Here is a 20,516-nt window from a genome sequence, read left to right on the forward strand (position 1 = left end):
ATTATATGGGGAAGGATGTGAAGCGAATATCTCCTTTCCGGCCGGGCTCATCTGAGCGTGTGTTTATCTCGCCAGCGAATAAGGAAAGGGGGGGGGGGGGCGCTTATGGTTGCCGCGATAGTTGCCGCGCCATCGCGGCAACGATCAGCGCATGCGTTGTGCCCCCCAAAGCAAGCTAGAGCTTCTACGGGCTGCGCTCTCAACACACACACACGCACGCACGCGCACGCACGCACGCACGCGCACGCACGCACGCACGCACGCACGCACGCACGCACGCACTCGCGCGCGCGCTGCTTGAAGTTTATTTGGAGCGGCCGTGTTCTCTTACACCAGAGTTTTGTAGAGTTACGCGAGATTGGATCTAAATGAGCTGACTGCCAGCCTCACTTCGCATTATCAACGCCGTCGCTAACCACAAGCCTTCTTGTGGTCATCTATTGTTGCCGCGCCGCAGGAAACTTACTTAGCAAGCGCATGTTTACTACAACTAATATTGCTCCTAAAAATGCTAGCCTTGCTTCGTAAAACATTCGAATGTGTTGCGATCACATTCAATGCTTTGCATTTTTGGTGAAACTGACTTTATAAAATTTCTACTGCCTCATCTCAAATGCACCCTGTGTGGGGTTGGCATGACGACCCGCATTCACAGAAGGTTCTTTGGAGAGTCAAAGCGAGTCATCAGCTCAAGCAGTATAGTCAATGCACTGAACGCGTTGCAATGCGGAATGCAATAACCCTGTTGCAAAGTACTGGAGGCACTGCAGATTAGATCTAGTCAAAATATAGTTATCAAACACACCGTGAGCAGTCAGGAGTTGCGAGAGCGATGAAGACAAATTATCATTGGCAAAATGTGTAGGCACTGACGGCCTGTTTGGATAATTGTCTTCCGTTTGTCCTTTGAGTGTACGCGTGCGCAAGTAGACTTCTCTACAAAGCAGTTGTGATTTTTTTAGACTGATGAATTTTTAAATAATAATGATGCTGAAATATTTGTGAAGTTTTGCGCAGGTGATTGCGTCGCATGCTTTGGTGCCACGACGTTCCCGATTGCTTACCGTTAAATCAGGCATATAGAAATGTAGCTTGCTAATGCGAAAAATTGAAAATGATAATTTGATAAAACTGCTTTCTCAAGGAAAACACAAAAGTTTCAAGTTTAAACAAAATAGTGACTTATTTCTATTGGATGTACCAAATCAGATGCACCTGTACTGTAATTCTTGTTAAACAATTAAAATAAATTATGGGGTTTTACGTGTGAAAATTATGTGATAGGCACGCTGTATAAAGTTTGGAAGAACTCGCACGCTGGGGTTTAACGTTCAAGTGAATGGAGTAGTTTTACGTCCCCCTCTTTTCCCCAAAATTGCACCAATCTACGTTTGCACAAGCATAATACCTAAACAATTATCGCATACATCACCGATTAAGAAGCGCAGAAGACTCGCGATTTGTATAAATTAAAAAAAAAGCCCAGTTATGCACCGTCCAAATAAAGATTAGTTGTCACCCCATTAAATTGCAACAAAATCAATAAAAATTTATTTTTACCCTGTATAAGGTGGTACTTGCCTGATTGGCGCATTGGAAGTAATTAAGTAGCACTAAGCGGACGATGCATAATGTGTGGCGATTTTGCGTAAGCCCGAGCACGTAGCCTTCCGAGATTTTTTTGTATGCAACAGCTAATCTTGAAGGTCATGTTGGTACACACTTTGTTAGTCATGCGTAACTTCCGGTGAGCGGATCACTTTATTTTCTTTTGTGTTCCCAGTTTCGGCACTAAAACACCTACTTCTGTTAACCTTCCGTGAAGTATCCACTTCACCTGCCGTGGCATTATAGCTCATCAGTCAAGGTGTCAGGCCGCTAAGATTGATGGCGCGGGTTTCCTTCCCAGCCATGGTGAACAACTCCACTTTCTATGCATCCACTCCCACTTCACTCGCAAAATCACGCCCCGTCGCTACTCTGCATCTACATAATCCGACATAAAGGATTTCAACGCGGTTAGAACTTCTATGGCAGTGACCATGGTAACGGGGCCCGTCAACCGAGTACTATCATTAGAGTGAGGGGGCCAGTCAGCGTAGTGAAATTGTAGCAGTGACGGGTCCGTTATAATAGCGATTCAGCTATAGTGACGACCCCGTCACCGTAAAGCGATGGCTATTTGGTGAGAGGGGCCTGTTAGCGTATAGTTTAGCGGTAAAAATGAGGTGGCCTGTTGCCGTAAATTTGTAGTCGTTTAAACGCCACCGTTTAGCTGTTCTAGTGCCGTAGTGGCTTGACGCGATGTTAGCGAAGCGGACGCGACGCAGGACATCACTTCAAATTCACGTTTTCGAATGTTTTACTTTTACGTTTTTTTTCAAGGTAATGCTGCAAGAAAATCATGTCACTGTCTGCGGTGGTTGTTAGACAGCTGTACCACGTCGATTTCGTGGCGCGGTGTCGTTCGTGTCCGACTTCGTTGCGAATTGCGCTCTTTTTGTTCTCTCAGTATTGTTTTAAGCATAGTTACTTTTTCACTTTGGTTTCAGTTCCTTTGCATTGATGGCATAGCTCTAATTACTAATTTGTTACACATAATGTAATGTTCGCAAATCAATTTGTTCCACGTATTTTTTGTGTCGATGTATAAAGGCCACATATGGGCTGATGCCAAACGTTGTGCAGGTCAGCATAGAATGTGTTCCAACCCTGAGGCCAGTGTAGTTGGGCAGTATGTTTCAGTAAGTCTCTAAAATGGCAATACATATGAATATACAATACATGTAGCTCCATCTTCGGGCCAACTTCACCGGAAATCGCACACAAAGACTTATTCATGTGGTCTAATCGACTTCTTCAAACAAGGGGATATGCACGTCGCTTTCGTCTCATGAATGTGTGCTATTGCTATGCAAACGTAGATTGACATTCGAGCTCTCTAAGGCATGGCAGATACTCGCACGGTGGCATGCTTTCTGTAGCTGCCTTCCCATCCTGAGACGACGCTTGTCCTGCGAGAGCGAAACGTGTTACTTATCGTTCTCGGTGATTAAAATGCGAGCGCGCCGAAGACGTGGGCATCACCAGTCATCTAGATGCTTTGATTTGCAACTGCTGGCCCCGCCGCGGTGGTCTAGTGGCTAAGGTACTCGGCTGCTGACCCGCAGGTCGCGGGATTGAATCCCGGCTGCGGCGGCTGCATTTCCGATGGAGGCGGAAATGTTGTAGGCCCGTGTGCTCAGATTTGGGTGCACGTTAAAGAACCCCAGGTGGTCGAAATTTCCGGAGCCCTACACTACGGCGTCTCTCATAATCATATAGTGGTTTTGGGACGTTAAACCCCACATATCAATCAATCAATCATTGCAACTGCTGGCTGGTGTGGCTGCGGGATCGGGTAAACCACAAAGTATGACCTAGTCAGTGAAACAAATACGCGAGAATGAACGTGCATCTAGAAGCGTCAACGTTTCCTACGATGAGGGAAGGTAGCCGTAGGGAGCTTGAACGCAGTCACTTCGAGCACCAGTAAAGAAAAGAAAGGAAACATATCTTCTCCAATTATTCTCCAATTAACAGCTGCACGATGTCGAGGCTCGTCACTATAGGCAGTGTTGTTAAAAAGGGTAACCTCACAATAACATCATTACGGTGCTGTATTAATTGCCTCGATGTGGTGGTGTCTGTGCACATGCTTTTAATGGTGGCGGTGAAAACTCGCGTCACTTGCAGTACTGCAGTAGATTTCGTGGTGTGGGGAGCTCAGACAAAGGCTCTGCGACCGCTGCCACTCAGCGAGCCGCGTCCGTCAGCGAGAACCTCAACTCACCTGATTGTCCAGGTTCTCGCTGGCCAGCGGCTCCTCCCATCGCTCCACTGTAAGATGCTGCCTTTAAAACTGGCCACATTACCCGAAGCAATATTGAAAGCAGAAAAGAAAGAGAAAAGTTCAGTTGGTTAGCGCGACTCGAACTGAAGTCGCACACCAACAATGTACCCACTCCACCTCGAAAAATCAACGCGGTAGGACTAACAACCGGCACAAACAGCGAGGTGATTTTCTTGCAAAAAAGCAAAATTACGACCCCTTGAAAGCAGTAACGTCAATATTGACGCATTACTATAGAGAGAGAGATGAACAACAAAAGAAGGCAGAGAGGTTCACCAGGCACATGCCCGGTTTGCTACTCTACGCTGGGGGAATGGGAAGGGGGGCATAAAGATGAGATAGAGAGGAAAGAGAAGAGAAAGAGAGAGAAAAAAAGGATTGTCAGTCAATGGGCTGACGCGTATGCAGCGGTGGCACTACAAAAAAGTTAAAGGTGGTCATGTAGGCCTGTAGTCCTCAAAAATCACAAGACAGCTTTAACTGCTTTTTGAGCCGATGAAAGGCGAGGACGGTGTTCCAGTAGCATCTATAAAAATATTAAGAAGTAACGAAACGGAATTCGAGCTGACGACCTGTGGCACGACTGCCTTCTTAATTGCGCGTCAACGGACTGCGTCACCAGAACAGCTAGGCGGTGGTGTCTCAAACGACTACAAATTTACGGCAACAAGAAACGACTCGTCCAAGTAACGAAGTGTAATGACCACACATGTCGAAGGTGACTTACAATAAAACCTGTAATTTATTATTCTGACTCTACCCTCTCCCACCTATTTTTATTGCGTATAAATCAGTAACACGTGACAAGGAGAGGCGTAGAAGTGCTTTCCGAAATAAAAATAAGATAAAAACTTTAAAATGCTCGCAATAAATATTTATGACTATACAACTCAGTGTAAAGTGGCAAGTTTTTTTCGAAGTGGAAATAAAATAGCCAAGAGTGCGATTTTGAAGCGTGTGAGTAATGACTGAGAAGCCGTCCCAATTGGTGGCGATTATGAAATGCATGATTTATTATGTATGTATCGTGAGCGGCCATGACACATAAATGAAGTTTAAAAAGAGCACCGCTAAGTAGTGTGACGAACAGTCGGAGGTAGCTTTGGTTATTAGGGTGTGAAATGCGAAAGCTGTGTGTAGCAATGTATCTCGAGACGGTGAGGTATTGCACACCTCCATGAACTGTCCACAAAATGAGCACTCACATAGAGTGTACTGAAAAAAAAAAGTGGAATTGCATATAATTTCTCACTTCCTCCCATTTTCTTCTTCTGTGCCCTTACGCGTCTTGAGGCATTCCGTAGACTAAAAAATGAGTTGTGGAGATTTGAAAACGAAGTGGAAGCAGCTCTGACCATAGAAAGATGAGGTGTGTAAAATCCCTCATCAGGGGATGTGAAATTTGATGCGCCCTATAGCGTCACTATACCGCACTGTTACCTCTGGCAGAGCTATAGACGATGCCGAGATAGGGAAATGCTTCAGGCAGAGCATTCTGGCATTCCCTCATCAGCACTTTCCCGAAAGGGATGAATAAAGGCAAGGTGGAAAGGGGGGAAGGGCGAACCCTCACACTCCGTTGAAGGCCAGACGAGGCATGGAAGTTCAGACACTGTAGGTGACCCTGGATGAGGTGAGGGGCTCTCTCTCCGGCGGGCTGTGCTGGACCAAGAACGAGGTGGTGAGCGAGAGCCAGCGGTGCCGCACGTGGTAGGCAGCTGTGCGGCGCTCGTGCACCACGCGCGCCATGATGCACAGCGCCACGAGCGATCCGATTGTGAGCAGCACGCAGCGGCTATCCCAGTAGAAGCAGAGCGGCACGCCGACCGCCCCCACCAGCAGCAGCAGAATCGCGCCCAGCACCGTGCAGACGTCCTCCAAGTCCCAGTCCCCCGATGGCTCCGGATCTTGAAGGTACCTGCGTGGGTTCGCAGCCGTTACTGCGAACTTATTTATACTGCTGTCTCATGTTGCATATAGGTGTAGTTGCGCATCGCCATCGAACATGTCATCTGGGCATCGATATGCGACTTCTCAGGAAAATAAAACGCAGCTTTATTGTCACTTCTATCATCGAGTATACTCAAGGTAAACTGATTGGTAGGGAAGCAGAAATTGGAGATTAACAATTCAATATTGCCGTCAATCAGCTTTGCCAAACATTTAGATGGTGAGTGTTTTCGCATCTTTTTTTTTCTAACCATGGCGGCAAGAGACGAGAGGTTGAATGGGAAGAAAAGCCATGATCCATAGCGGGTATGTTGTCACAAAGCAACCAGGTACAATAAATTAACGAAATACTTGGACGAAATACCTCTTTGTAATAAGGAAGGAGAGAGGAAGAGTGAAGATAAGGAATTGTCGTGAGAGAGAGAAATAGGAAAAAAGGAAGGCAGGGAGCTTCACCAGATGCTAGTATCCTATATGCTACCCTGCACTGGGGTTGAGAAATAGGGGGTTCCAAGAAAGAGAGAGAGGCAAAAAATGAATAAGAGTAAAACACGGACACACAAAATCAATCTACTCAGAGGCATTCCGACAGGCTAGTAGTTCACAAGAAGCCCAGTAGCGCTTGCATGGTGTATTGAAGTCACCACTTTCAAGTACTGTAGAATGGTTTGTATGGCTTTTTGGTGGGATATGACAGCACAGAAAGGGCAGCCGTAAATACGAAGTTCAAGTTTAATCTACGTTTCGAGCAGGGCCGTGATCTAGCCAACAGTTGATATATTCGGGGCTAAGTTACGAAAAGAACGATAGGTAAACAATGTAGGACGAACTGGGGACATAACCCCTTGTCAAATTTGTTCACTCCAAGCAAACTAGCGCTGTGCGCACGTCGTGGGGTGAGCATAACGCCAGCAGAGTACTATTGCATTACATTGATTTAAACAGTTCAAAATTTCTCGCCACACAACACCCGGACATGAACCACACGGAATGTCAACGCCATGTAACGACAAGACCAGCGACCTTATTCGCGAGTGCAAAAAGCCTCATCTACAGTACCTTAAGAGACAAGAAGAGAGCAGAGTGGATTAGGGGACAAATGGGGGTTAAGGATATCATAGTTCAAATAAAGAAGAGGAAATGGACATGGGCCGGGCATGTAGCGCGTAGACAGGATAACCGCTGGTCATTAAGGGTAACTAACTGGATTCCCAGAGAAAGGAAGCGGGTTAGGGGGAGACAGAAGGTTAGGTGGGCAGATGAGATTAAGAAGTTTGCGGGTATAAATTGGCAGCAGCAAGCACAGGACCGGGTTAACTGGCGGAACATGGGAGAGGCCTTTGTCCTGCAGGGGACGTAGTCAGGCTGATGATGATGATGATGATGATGATGATGATGATGACAGTACCAGGGGTCTTAGTCTCACTTCAGCGAGCGGGCCACCCGCATGGACCGGGACAGTGAAGGATATCGGAGGGAACGAAATGCTAGCAAACATTTCCATCTGAGGAAGGCTTTTCCCATTTCATACAAGGGTCATTTATGATGGAGATTGGACGCCAGTATTCGAGACACCTATCCCTACTGATCTACAGAATGACTGAAATGTGGACACTGGTCTGAAATATAGCTTTTTTCCTAGTTATGTTTCACGGCAAAGTATATTATTTGTTGGAATTTTGTGTCCCAAAACACGATATATTTGAGAGACCCCTAAGAAGAGGGCTCCAGAAATTTTGATTACCTGGGGTCGTTTAGCACCTTCGAGCACCGATTTTTCAACAATGGTGAATGCACTAAGTGCCTCATTAAAAAAAATAAAAGCTTAACACTAGTCACGTTTGTGCAGATCAAAAACGTCCTATAGAAAATTAAAAAACAGAAGAGGGTGGGGGTGGCAAGGACCGTCATGTTCGCGCAGGGCCGCCAGCGGAAGTTCCGTGGGCAGCGTGTTTGAGAAATGTGCTATGCGCTCTTCACACGAAGTTGCTCCAAGAATCTAGTGCACAAAAATTACACACGAAAGAAAAAAAATGACGCACAAAGACGAGCGTCCACTGTGCTTCTTTCTTGTATGTGCGTTTTTTTTTTACAGCGGAGTCGTTTAAGCAGATCATTGGTCCACGATGGCTGGACAGAAATGATTGATCATGGACCGGCACGCACCATAGTTCTATGGTAGGCGAGAGAACGAGTAAAGAAAGAGAGAAAAAGAAAGGAAAATTCTTCGCGAACGAATTTCTCGAAGAGGCGGAAGTTCGAAGTCGCGTACCCACGATTGAAAGGCAAGCATCGTACCACTCGGTCACGGTGTAAAAATAAGTTCACTCTGCTATCCTGGCACGCTCGCAGAGCATACCATAGCCTTGGACAGTATACTGCAAAGTGACGTATACCTAGAGTGTGGGAAAGGGAAGAATTGTTGGTGAGGATGCGAAATACAAGGGTGAGGAGAAAAATATGAGGGAGGGAGAGTAAAGCGTAGCGTGAAAACAGAAAGACAGAAATAGAGAGAATCTTAGTGAAATACACCGACAGAAAAAGATATAAAGAAGGAAGAAGCATGAACTTGAGAGAAAAAGAAAGGAAATAAAAAAAAGATTGAAGGAGCGAAAAATAGCAATAAATATATATAGAGAGGAAGAAATATAAATATTCGAAGTCAAAAATAAACTAATACACCGAAAAAAGAAAAAAAAAGACGACACAAAAAATTAAAAAAAAAGACAGTCCAGCTGCGAACTTCCTTCAGGCTTGGAAGCACTAGGGCGAAGCTGCCTCAATTCTTTAACGCTACAATCTTGTAGCTATGTCAGACAAACTAGTTCTACAAAAAGCCCTGCGGAGAAGTTTACACGGCCTCCCATGACTCACCTACGCCGTTCTACTGACTTGAAATGAGAATCGCGGTGCTAATTCAATTTTTAAGTTGCACCGTGATGTGATGTCCATTTTTCTCAGTACTATACTGAAATCCGTGAGAACTACGGGGAATAGCGATGAATAACATTACGAACACTTGCGAAGTATTGACACAAAAATAGTCGTGCTCATAAATGCCTGGGGCTAGGCTGTTTGTGTTCGTAAACGACGTGGCCTCTCGGAGGACAAATGCAGGGAGTGTGCAGTGCTGAAGCGAACACCAAAGAAGATGGCATTCAATTTGTACATTTTTTTCCGTATTTATTACATACCTCAACTCTTACTGTGAGCATACGGGTCTGACACATTGTGTGGTCGAAGCACACATTCTGTCTTAAGAAGTGCAGCAGTACACACCCCGAAACAAGTACGGCGATGCAGTTTTATGATCCGTATTTAATTTTAGGGCACGCATGCGTCTCGCACACTTCGTATGACAGCTTCGGCCTTGTAATCAATAAAGCAATAAATAAATTGCTGAAAACAGAAACCCAGCCGTTCCAACGAAAGCCAGCCGAGAGAACACAAGAGCTTTCACATCCATGTCGGCCATCCCGTGGTGACCACAAATAGCCAATCACCTCAGGAGGAGCTCGAGTTCTCGTGAAACGTATTTACACATGCGCAAGCTTCTGAAAACCCACAATGTAAAGCACAGCCAGATACAATAGAGAGCGTCGAGGAAAAACGAATTGTGAATCGTGTCGCAACAAACGCGAGAGCCCTTGACTACTTATTGGAAAATACAGAGGAATAACGACGCCTTACGACAACTCCACGTTCTTGTGGTCACTAACCAATACAGAGACTTTGCTGCGCCTGTAGAAAAAAAAACTGTTCTACTCGCGCTATACTACACGTCGAAAAGTTCCATTGGCTTGCATCGTCAATATTGTATATACTGAGGTTGTTGAAAAAACTTTCATGTCAAATGCTGTCATCGCGAATTCTATTGGGAGAATTCGAACACTCCAAAGGACGCTGAAAGTGCTCTCTTCAAAGCCGGCGTGTTTAAGTGGTGCGCAGGAGTAGGAGAGCTGCCATCCAGTGGTAGAGAGCTTTTGCTGCACCGAGGACAGCCAGGAGCAGTTTGTAGTGTACTTGCCTGAAAATCGGAGTGGGCACAGTACGACGAGCAACGCAAAATCTAAGCATCACATTTTTTGCTTTGATTTTGCTTCAGTCGGTGAGCATGGCTACAATGGTAGCAACCATGCGTAGTTTGACACCACTGATGTTGGCCGTCCTGGCACCGTCTGTACACGGGTAGCGATGATGACGCATGGATAGTTGGACAAACGTGCTATGTAGCTGCGAGTTAGGATAACAATGAACGTGCGACTGACACATTTTGGGCGTATTTTGCTGCTGTCCGGCAGAGAATGCGAGGGCTTTGATCACATAGTATATTTCTCCCCACTGGTCACCCTCTGTCACCGAGCTCTCCGAAAGCGTGCCGCAATCCAGTGGCAGATCAGTGGTCCTGCTCACAGCACTCTGCTCTCCACTTTTAATTTGGTGCGCTGTCCCTCGATTTCTGTGCTCAGTTAAATTCACCATTAGTGCACAAGCGAAATTTCCGACGGGGCCTATAATGACAGACTCTCTCAATCATAGGAAATCTCACCAAATTGTTTTCAATTTTCGTCTAGCCACGAAAGCAAAATACTTCTGCTTGTTCGAATAAAGAACAGTAAAAAGAGGAAGTACAAATGGAACTTGCAGGTTTTATAGACTGGGTAATATATTTCTTTACAAACTGAATGCATGCAGATGCTTTGGATGTATTTTTTAGAAGCTTCACAGTCCAACTTTCTCACGCGAATTACCGAGGCGAAATGGTCAAGTGAAAAAAAAATCTACAACCAATCCTTAACGTCTATACGAAAATGCATAGCGCGCGTAGTGCACTTAAAGCATGTGGCGACGGTTATATAAAAATGCCCGACAGAACAACGTGCTATAGCTCTTATAGATGCAACTTCCACCCAGTGACTTCTACACGAAGTTCCACTATCGGATTAATGCACTTGACTTCGCTTTCCGTCAATTCTTTTACATTATCGCGACCCGGCCCTTCGAGCAATATTGAGCAACCTAATCCGTAGCAGTAAATGACGGCCTCTTTGCTCGATTTATTTAAAAATGTATTCGTTAGTTTATTAGTTTATGTAGGTTCATTTCCGTGACGTACTGTGTCCAATGAAAGAGACCACTCGTGACCGACTAAAAACAGTGCAGCTAAGCGTATAAGCTTACTTTCGAATCTCCTTGCCAGTGCCACGCATGTACATGAGGCTCCTTCTGATCAAAATCCCTGAAATTTCCCTTAAACATTTTTCCACGACAAGCCATCCTTTTGCTTTCGATATGGCACATTTCGTGTGCTGAAAAAAAAAGGAACGTGAAAGAAAACAAAAACAAATAAACGAACAAAAACAAATGAAAAAATTAACCTTGACGCAATTGCCGAATCATGTTTAATGTTCCCGCGTTCCGCCGGCGTGAAATGCCACATTAAATCAGGGCTAACAGGTGCTTAAGCTGCCGGAACGCCTCGAGTGACGCAAGGAGTGTGAATTATCCGCAATAAATAGAGAACTGGCGTAACGTGTAATTGCTGCATTTTGTTCGTACATAGGCGCATGCAGAATCTGGACTCCGTTGGTGCGGTGGGCTCAACACGAGCTGCTTTAGCACTGTCGTATATATATATATATATATATATATATATATATATATATATATATATATATATATATATATATATATATATATATATATATATATATATATATATATATATACACAGACACACGCACACGACAATTTGACCTCCGCGGTCATATCGTTTTATTAGACGGCGCGCGCAATGTCCCCGCTTCGCTTATCGTATAAGCGCTCACTGTGATGGTCCAGAATCTCACTTCCAGGCAGGGAATTTTCTTTGGATATTCATGTACAAGCGCCGTAAAAATAAGCCAAAATAAACCAACAACATCAATTAAAGAGATACTTTGCCGGCCTAAGTCGTACAATGCCTGTATATAGGGAACCATGGCTGCGAAATGGCGAGGCAATTATTCGCTTCCGAGCCCCGCAAACAGCTGAGGCGTTCGAGCTCGAGGGCTGACGGCGGCAAATTGGGAGGTGGATAAAAACAACGGTTGGCACATTCCGGGGCGCCTTGAAGGCCGCCGGCAGCTGGCCTCGTCGAAGGTCGCGCTTGCTGGCTGAGAAAAGGAAGGGAAATACCCGCGCGCGCCACTGTGCTCGGCGGACACTAACTTACTAAATTATACTTTACCTTTATTTGGCGACGCACTCGCGCTTACGACATAGCGGGGCACTAAACGGCTGATAAGCGGAATTCTAATGAGGAGACCTCTGCGCCTCAAAACCTGGAGATCTCGCTGCGCCAGAATACAGTGGATGCCTCGTCGAAGATTGGGGTTTTCCCTCCTATTGTATAAAGCTTTTGTGCTGTGAGCAGTTTTATTATATTTAGTTCCTACGTAAAACGCTACGTAAGGACGAACCCAACCGTCGACCTAAAGAACGATGCCGTGTTTACGACACTTCAGTAAATTCAGTAAAAGAAAACAATAATCCACTGTAAGTATTTTCTTTTCTTTTGAACTGACTAAACAATGTGTGATCGCCGATCATGGTAAGTTAGGTTACGTCACGACGATTACGTCACGACGGAAAATTGAGATTTCATGTGCCCTAGCCATAATATTATGAGGCACTCCGTAGTAGGTCCCTCCAGGTTAAGTTGGATTACCCAGCGTTCTGTAATGTGTGCATAAATGTCTCCAAAGTACACGGATACTTTTTTTTCTTCTTTTCGCCTTCCTCGGAACTGCGGACGCCGTGGTCGGGAATCTAACACGAGTCCTCGAGCGCAGCGTTAGCCGCTAAGCTAGAACGCGTGTAGATCACGACGGTGGTGAGAATAAAAATTAGAACAAGTACGCAACGTTTGTCCAACCACTTTGCAAAAGCTCAAATAGTTTTTTTCTCATCGCAGTAACGAACATATTTTCTGTCAAACGAATGCACCAAGGAAGCAAAAGTGGACGAATGGAGTTTCGTGTGATTAAGCTTGCCGAACCGGCCATGATGAGCACGAAGTTTCAAAGGCAGCCTATTTGTGCACGAAGAAACGGTGCATGCTGGGCAGTTCCCTTAGATCTAAGTTAATTAAGAGGGGTGAGGGGCTGGGTTGTCCCCCGTTCTTTGGCCACATTCGGGAAGCAGGAGATGATCTTTGATTCAGACAACACTATCCATTCGCCAACACAGTGAGAAGAGCCGTCACTCGCTTACTCTATACGTAGCCACGATAAGGCTTTACTCAAAGTGCTGTGAGGAAAGAGGAGTAATTGGTACCATTACACGTAAAACTTCTGCCGTAAGAAATGATTTCTTAGCTTGAACATTACAAAGGGTTCTGGTCGGAAAGTCAGAAAGCACATCTCATGGGCACCTCGAGGTTTTTCAACGGTGTGAGAGCTTCGATCTGACAAGAAGCTCGGGTGCCTGGTGGTCAAATGATGCTGTATAACCGTAAATTCAGGTAAACGCGCGACAGTACAGAAAATATGAGCTCCACGCTTCGCGGCGGCACTCTATAGTGGCACGCCCCAAAGTGACTAACGATCTGCGAGCCACGTTAATGAAGATGTCAAAATTCATCACACTTTCCAATCTCAACCGGGACAATACCGGATGGCAAGCTCCATCTGAAGCCTCAGAAAAGAAGCACGCAAGCTGTATATTCGACTCATTAAGCGGAGAAAAATGAACAGTCGTAAAATCCGCACCCGTACATGTGAGCAAATTACTCGTGACCTTTTCTTTCAATGATAAACATCAGCTAGCTGCAGAATCACACAATTTCTTTTTCATTACTTCTGTTTCCTTCGCAAAGGCCATCGCTCAGGCAATTTGAGCGTAAACCTATTTTGGTGCCTGAAGCTGTCAACAGCATTTGCGTCCATGAGGGGTACCTCATTCCTCTCAGAAACACAGTGTTGTGCGTCTCTCTCTCTCTCGCTCTCTCTATTTTTTTTCTTTCCTTCTTTCTTCTTCGCCAACAAACAGTCTTGTTAAAACAGACACACGCACGCTCACACTCGGAAAGAGGCAGCTTTTTCTGTGATACCAAAACATTATCGCTACAAAAAATAAAGAAACGTCTGGAATTTCGTATGCTAGAATCACCATGCACTTATGGGGCGTGCCGTAGTCGGGAGGCTTTGGATTATTTATGCTTTCTGAGGCCCATTCAATTTCCCCCTAATCTAAGTACTAGAATGTTTCTGCATTTCACCCCCATCGAAATGCGGCAGCCATGGCCGGTAATTGCGTCCTCGGGCTTCGCAGCACAACACCTTTGCTCGCAAACCAACTACAGATACGGATCACACCTAAGAGCGTTATCTTTCAGATGGCAAGGCAGTCGTAGACAAGAGGTCTTGCAGTGTGTGTTGTGCTCTACACCCATAAGCCTTTTGCTCACCTTAAATCCTCGCTCAAAAATGAGAGTCCACCCCTGCAGTCTTCGGTATCTACGAAGTGCAGTTATTAGATATTGCATTTTAGTCTCTGGGAGAAATAATCTTAAAGTAAGTATTTCTCTGCAATACATACACTCAGACTACATTATATTCACTGTACAATACACAAACTTAACAGTCGAATTGTCCCATAGCTACTTAATGTAGCTGTCGTGGAGCCAAGCAGATGAATGCATCAAGAACAAACGTCGTAGAAAAATGACTTCGTAAAAAAAATTATTGTAAAACGAACAGCGTTCTGTTGTTACACGAGAAAAACATTGTGCAAGGGCTGTGTAAAGATACATGTCAGGACAGAGAGGACGACAGGAAGAACAACATTGACGGCACATTTAGTTTATTGCAACTTGGCCAACATTGTCTATATAACAACCTTTTAAACTTCAGAGCTCGCACGATACTGCTCTAAGCGGGTTTCGCATGGATAAATTGCCAATTCAACAAGCTGATGAGCACGACGGAGCTCTGCCCACCGAACTACTACACGCACAAAATCATCGCAAAAAAGCTGCAAGCATCGTCATTCGTTGCAGCTCTACCACACCACGGTTTTCTTCAGACTGGTCTCGTCATCCACCTCATCGTATTAAACCGACATTAAAAAAGGGCCCCAAGGATTGCTTTTGGGCACACTTGAAAAGGAGTCTGAACTTAAAGGGGAGGTGCCGTCTAGTGTCGAGGCTATAACAAGCCTCTTGTGGGTTTCCTCTGTATGTAAGGACAATCCATGAGAGTGGTCAGACACATCAAACATTTAGATTATATTTTAGTTCACTTCCAAAGTGTACCTAACTGTTCATTCTTCCAATCGAGGCCCAACTAACACTGACGTTGAGAAAGAGCAGTGAAAGTGGTAGTGACGTCACACCAAATCTCTGGTTAGGTGAGTGACCTCCGCCACGTGCGTACCAGCAAAGCATCGCGGCTGCTGCATCTGGAAACATTGGCTGCACAATATTGAAGGACCATAGTTGCAGCTATCGCCACGGCAACTGTAAGCGCGTTTGTTTTGCAGGTGCTTGTGCGGCACGTGTGTTTGAGAGCAGACGATACTCAGCATGATGTGCGTCACAACTTTGTGTATTCACGTGACCAAGCCAGCTACACTGCTACGTCACTGCTCAACTCAGCGCCCAGAAACCAAAACGGAGCAGTTCTACTTAAATAAGGTAATAATTATTTAGAGAGCAAGTTTTAGTTGTAGAACAATGAGTAACATTTTCAATCAGCAATGAAATAGAAACAAGATCACAGTTTTCTCCTCTTGCTTGGTCTTCAAGCCATAAACTCGTAAATGAATTCATAATTTCAAGTTCCATGCTCCTGCATACAGTGCGTGTTTAATAGGTAGAGTCATTGCCAAAGACAAAATAAGCTTGGGGCATTTCCACCAACCAGTCAGTAGGAATGTTAATCGTGAAGCAGATGAAACCATCACAGCTTCAAGTGACGGTAGCTTAAAGATTACCACACAGAGTTTCCTACGTTGCCTAAATATACCCTAGAAAGAACTCCGGCGCTAGTGTCTATAGGAGCTGCAACACATGGTGCTTCAGCAAGCATGGGAATTGTGGGTATGACATGGATTTGCCTAGTCTTCGTACTTTACGTTCTTTCTGGCTTCGCATGGCTTGAAGCTGCCTTGTCACAAAATAACAATCGGCTAATGTTCGGCAGTTACGCTTCGGCATCTTAATTTTTTAGGCTTACCACTTCAAATCGGGTCACGAAGTGGAGAACAGTTTGTTCTTTCCTTCGAAACGAAACAGGAACACAGCAATAAATGAAGCCACAAGTGTGTTCGCCACAAACAAGTACGAAGACTAGGCAAATCCACGTCATAGCCACAATTTCCATGGTCGTTGAATGATCACTGCGCCAGAGTCTCCCCTACTTAATTTTAGAAAACTATGGATAACCAGTCTGGCTTCATTTTGTTTCGGATCTTTGTTTTTGCCAAATTCGCTCGAGAGCACACGCTGTGCATCGCCGTTAGAAACTGGCTCGTAGCGTCAGCACCAATGACGGGCAGCGCAAGAAACGTGCAAGCCACGTGTTTGGCAACGTGCGTGCAACTTAGCCAGTTCGATCTGGCTAAGAGGCGCACTTAAATTGCATATTTAATTTCAAGTTTATACTGTACACCCTCCACATTTCTGATATTGCCACGTTCTTTTTCTCAAGTTTTGTTATCACCCCGTTACACTACGTTGAGTGCGAATCACGCCTACGATGTTCGAAAAGCTTCGAGGCTGTAGTAGATCGTTTTGTTAAGATTACGCCCACTTCGTGAACATTACAGATTATTCTGCAATATACGTTGCCACTAGCGATAAGGCTAGAACATACGATGGCAAGTGCATAAATGCCGACGTGCTTCGCCGCTTGTCAGTTGATCGACGGTCGACGCTCTGTTCACCACTATCCATGCCAGTGTGTATTGCTTTAATCTTACTTTTAGTTTGTTGGCCACAAGTTTGGCCCGAATAAATAGTTTCATCTTCGATCTATAGTCGGCCCCCATTGTCCTCGTCAAGACCCCGTGACAATATTTAAAATAATTGAACCACCATGTTTTTAGACAATCTCCTCATAGGGTGCGAGTCAAATAACCGGGCGAGCAAAAACAAGAATATCATCACTCCATCCAGGCAGGCATGCCACGCGTTTTGTGAAGTTCCTCGAGGACAACCAGACTGATGGCGGGAGGAGGAATTCAGCATGCATCGGCTGACACGACTGGAAGTGGGGAAACAATGGGAGTCGTTAGGCTTGCTTTGTATTTTATCTGCTAATAAGAGGAGATATGGCTACTGAATGAGTTTATATAGAACTGCAATGGAGCAAAAAAGTAGCCATAGTGCCCACCAGAAATTTTCATCGCCAGACGGAGCCAAAAGTAGCCAATTTGGCACAATGTGGCCACCAACGGCAACCCTGCCTAATGGCCGCGAGATTGAGCAGAGTCACCACATTTCACCCCGCCGCGGTGGTCTAGTAGTTAAGGTACTCGGCTGCTGACCCGCAGGTCGCGGGCTCAAATCGCGGCTGCGGCGGCTGCATTGGCGATGGAGGCGGAAATGTCGTAGGCCCGTGTGCTCAGATTTGGGTGCACGGTAAAGAACCCCAGGTGGTCAAAATTTCCGGAGTCCTCCACTACGGCGTCTCTCATAATCATATGGTGGTTTTGGGACGTTAAACCCCACAAATCAGTCATGAGCAGAGTCACCACATGGCAACAACTGGCCGAAATGGCGAAGTGTGGATGCTCCTTGCGTCGTCTGCTTGCCACGTCGCGTTTGCATGGGTGAGTAGTTCGTCGTGCACGTTCGCAAAGCTTGGTTTGTTCGGATATGTTTGCGCGAGCTTAACTGCTTGTACGTATCCCTTGATTGATTGATTCGTGGGGTTTAACGTCCCAAAACAACCATATAATTATGAGAGACGCTGTAGTGGAGGGCTCCGAAAATTTTGAGCACCTGGGGTTCTTTAGCGTGCACCCAAATCTGAGCACACGGGCCTACGACATTTCCGCCTCCATCGCAAATGCAGCCGCCGCAGCCGCGATTTGAGCCCGCGGCCTGCGGGTCAGCAGCCGAGTACCTTAGCCACTAGACCTTGTACGTATGCCTTAAACGGCGTATTAAAGCATTTGGTCTGCTCGGCTGGTAATGCACTACGATAAGATCAGCGATGTGCAACTTTCCAGAGTGCTGTTTCTTGTCGTCGTACCCTTCGTTTATCAAAATTATTTAAATTTGGGTGCCGCTTTCTGCTTCAAGCACACCGTAAAATGCACTTGGCATCGTCTCAATCATCATCATCATCATCATCATCATCATCATCATCATCATCATCATCATCAGAGTTGACTACGTTCACTGCAGGACAAAGGCTTCTCCCGTGCTCCGCCAGTAAACTCGGTCCTGTGCTTGCTGTGGCCACTACATACCCGCAAACTTCTTAATCTCATCTGCCCACTTAACTTTCGGTCTCCCCCTAATCCGCTTGCCTTCTCTGGGAATCTCGAACATGAAGACTATTAAATGGTGAGTGAATGCATCGTTTGAGCGACTTGGCTGTAACCTAAAACCAGGCACTAGGCCACGCACTTTCACCTTGTTAATAGGCACATAACTACGGCACTCTATATAGTTCATGCACTACGCGGTGAGCTTTAGTTATGGTGATCTGGCCACGGTACTACTACAGAGAGGTAATTCCATCAAGGTAAGCGTAACACTTCGGTACTTAAATCGTCTTAAAACGGAGTTGCCAAGTGCTATTTTTTCACTTGGGGCGAAATTTACGCACTTATATTTACGCTTTGACATTTGTGGTTTGACATTCCAAAATCACGATATGATTATGAGAGACGCCGTAGTGGAGGGCTCCGGAAATTTCGACCACCTGGCGTTCTTTACGTGCACCCAAATCTGAGCACACAGTCCTACAACATTTCCGCCTCCATCGAAAATGCAGCCGCTGCAGCCGGGATTCGATCCCGCGACCTGCGGGTCAGGAACCGAGTACCCTAGCCACTAGACCACCCCGGCAGGGCACACTGATATTTACGCTGAAGCACCCGTATGCTTAGAACCCAGACGTTCAAAATTGATTCAGACGGCGTGCCTTACATTACTGTTGTATAATTTCACGGAAAATGCAATCCTTTGTTTTTTACACTGTCTAACGTTTGAGGCAGCGGTGATTTTTTTTATTGAAAAAAAGAAGAAAAGACTACATGTACGTTCTTTCTATGAAATAAGCAGACCTTTGTTTCATCACTGTCATATGCATGTAATTCTTCGACGAAAGTTTTTTGCAGAACTATTAAGAGCTTTTGATAGTTCTACTGGTGCACGAACATGTGCGTACGTGGTAAAAATATGTAAACCAAAGTGCTGTTAGCCACGAAGCTTTCATGGATAGACTTATCGACAGTCCCACATTTTATGGGGAACAGAATGAGGCCAAAAATTCGAATGCGTATTTGGTGCGAACAGTGGCACCGAACGCGTCGCATCGATATGAGGGATATTTTTCCTCATCTTTATTTTATAGTATTCAGACGAGCAAGATGTTAATAAGTAGTTCAGTCGTGCAAGAGCAGTGCGTAGTAGGCGGAACATAAGCGAAATGCGTACAGACAACACAGCACCAGCGTGATTTAGTGCAAAAGCACGCAGTCAGCCAGCCACGGTGAGCTTAGTAATAGTAACGTTGCATAGGTTTCATGCGTAGATACGGCAGAAAAGAGCGTATTACCGGTAAACTGCAGTCAACACACTTCGCTGACCGTTAATTGGCTCAAACCACAAAAAAGCACCACCACGTGTATTTGTATACACGCCCCCGACGTTATCTACGCTTCCACCGGGACAACGCAAATACTGAGCATTGGGTCTGTTAGGACTTCGCGCTTTGAGGTGGTTTGGTGGCCGGCTGCGGACGGTTTCTCAAGGCGCTGTCACTACATTGCGGTAGCTGAAACTTGCCACCTATGTTCGTAATATATAGTACATGACCCTAGTATGCGGCAGGACTATGCGTGATTTCATTGCGGTGTCGGCCTGTCCATGCATTTTACGTGTCAGTGAAACTTGGAAAAAAATGGTGAGTGGGGCCGATACCATTTAAGCAGACTTCAAGCATGCACTCCGCCCATAATAATAATGATAATCCATTGAACAAAGTGATCGGGATGCTCAAATTATTGGACTATTCCGGGAAGTTCGTACGATTGAAAAATGAAATTTTCCGGCGGCGCCTTGTGTAACCTTGTTCAACGTGCTGCGTTGACTCACTGGTTATTAACCTTCAGAGTTGGATGGCCTCCGCAACTTTTTCTTGTTTTTTTTTCAACAGGCGGCACCCGAATCGACCAACTGGCTGCTGAAGACATGCATGTGATTCAGACTGTATTACACGTGGGAAAAATCATTTTATCGCCCACAGCCGCAGAATGAGGCGACAAAGGAAAAGTGCTGTGCGATCACATGGCGAAGCGGGGTGTCAGGAAAAAAACAACCCCATATTCTTCTTTTGTGGACCAATCACTTGCAACCTAAGTCTCGTCACGTGGAGTATAGCTTCTCGGCATGACAAAGAGCGTCGAAAGAACAGGCGCATGCGCCAAGGACGAAGCATGCTATAGATATTTGTAT

The 20,516-nt window shown here is 45.5% G+C and overlaps 1 protein-coding gene across 2 annotated transcripts in view; it reads right to left on the reverse strand.

Annotated features, from left to right (window-relative positions):
* Positions 1 to 4,615: 4,615 nt before the first annotated feature.
* Positions 4,616 to 20,516, reverse strand: part of LOC119177214 (uncharacterized) — a 56,467-nt gene continuing 40,566 nt past the window's right edge. For both annotated transcript variants that reach the window (XM_075878271.1, XM_037428631.2), the window contains exon 2: positions 4,616 to 5,810. In XM_075878271.1, the coding sequence (XP_075734386.1) occupies positions 5,498 to 5,810 (313 nt within the window). In that variant the 3' untranslated portion in view covers positions 4,616 to 5,497. The remainder of the gene's footprint in view (positions 5,811 to 20,516) is intronic.

The sequence above is a fragment of the Rhipicephalus microplus genome, chromosome X (genome assembly GCF_043290135.1).
Source record: "Rhipicephalus microplus isolate Deutch F79 chromosome X, USDA_Rmic, whole genome shotgun sequence".
Lineage (NCBI taxonomy): Eukaryota > Metazoa > Arthropoda > Arachnida > Ixodida > Ixodidae > Rhipicephalus > Rhipicephalus microplus.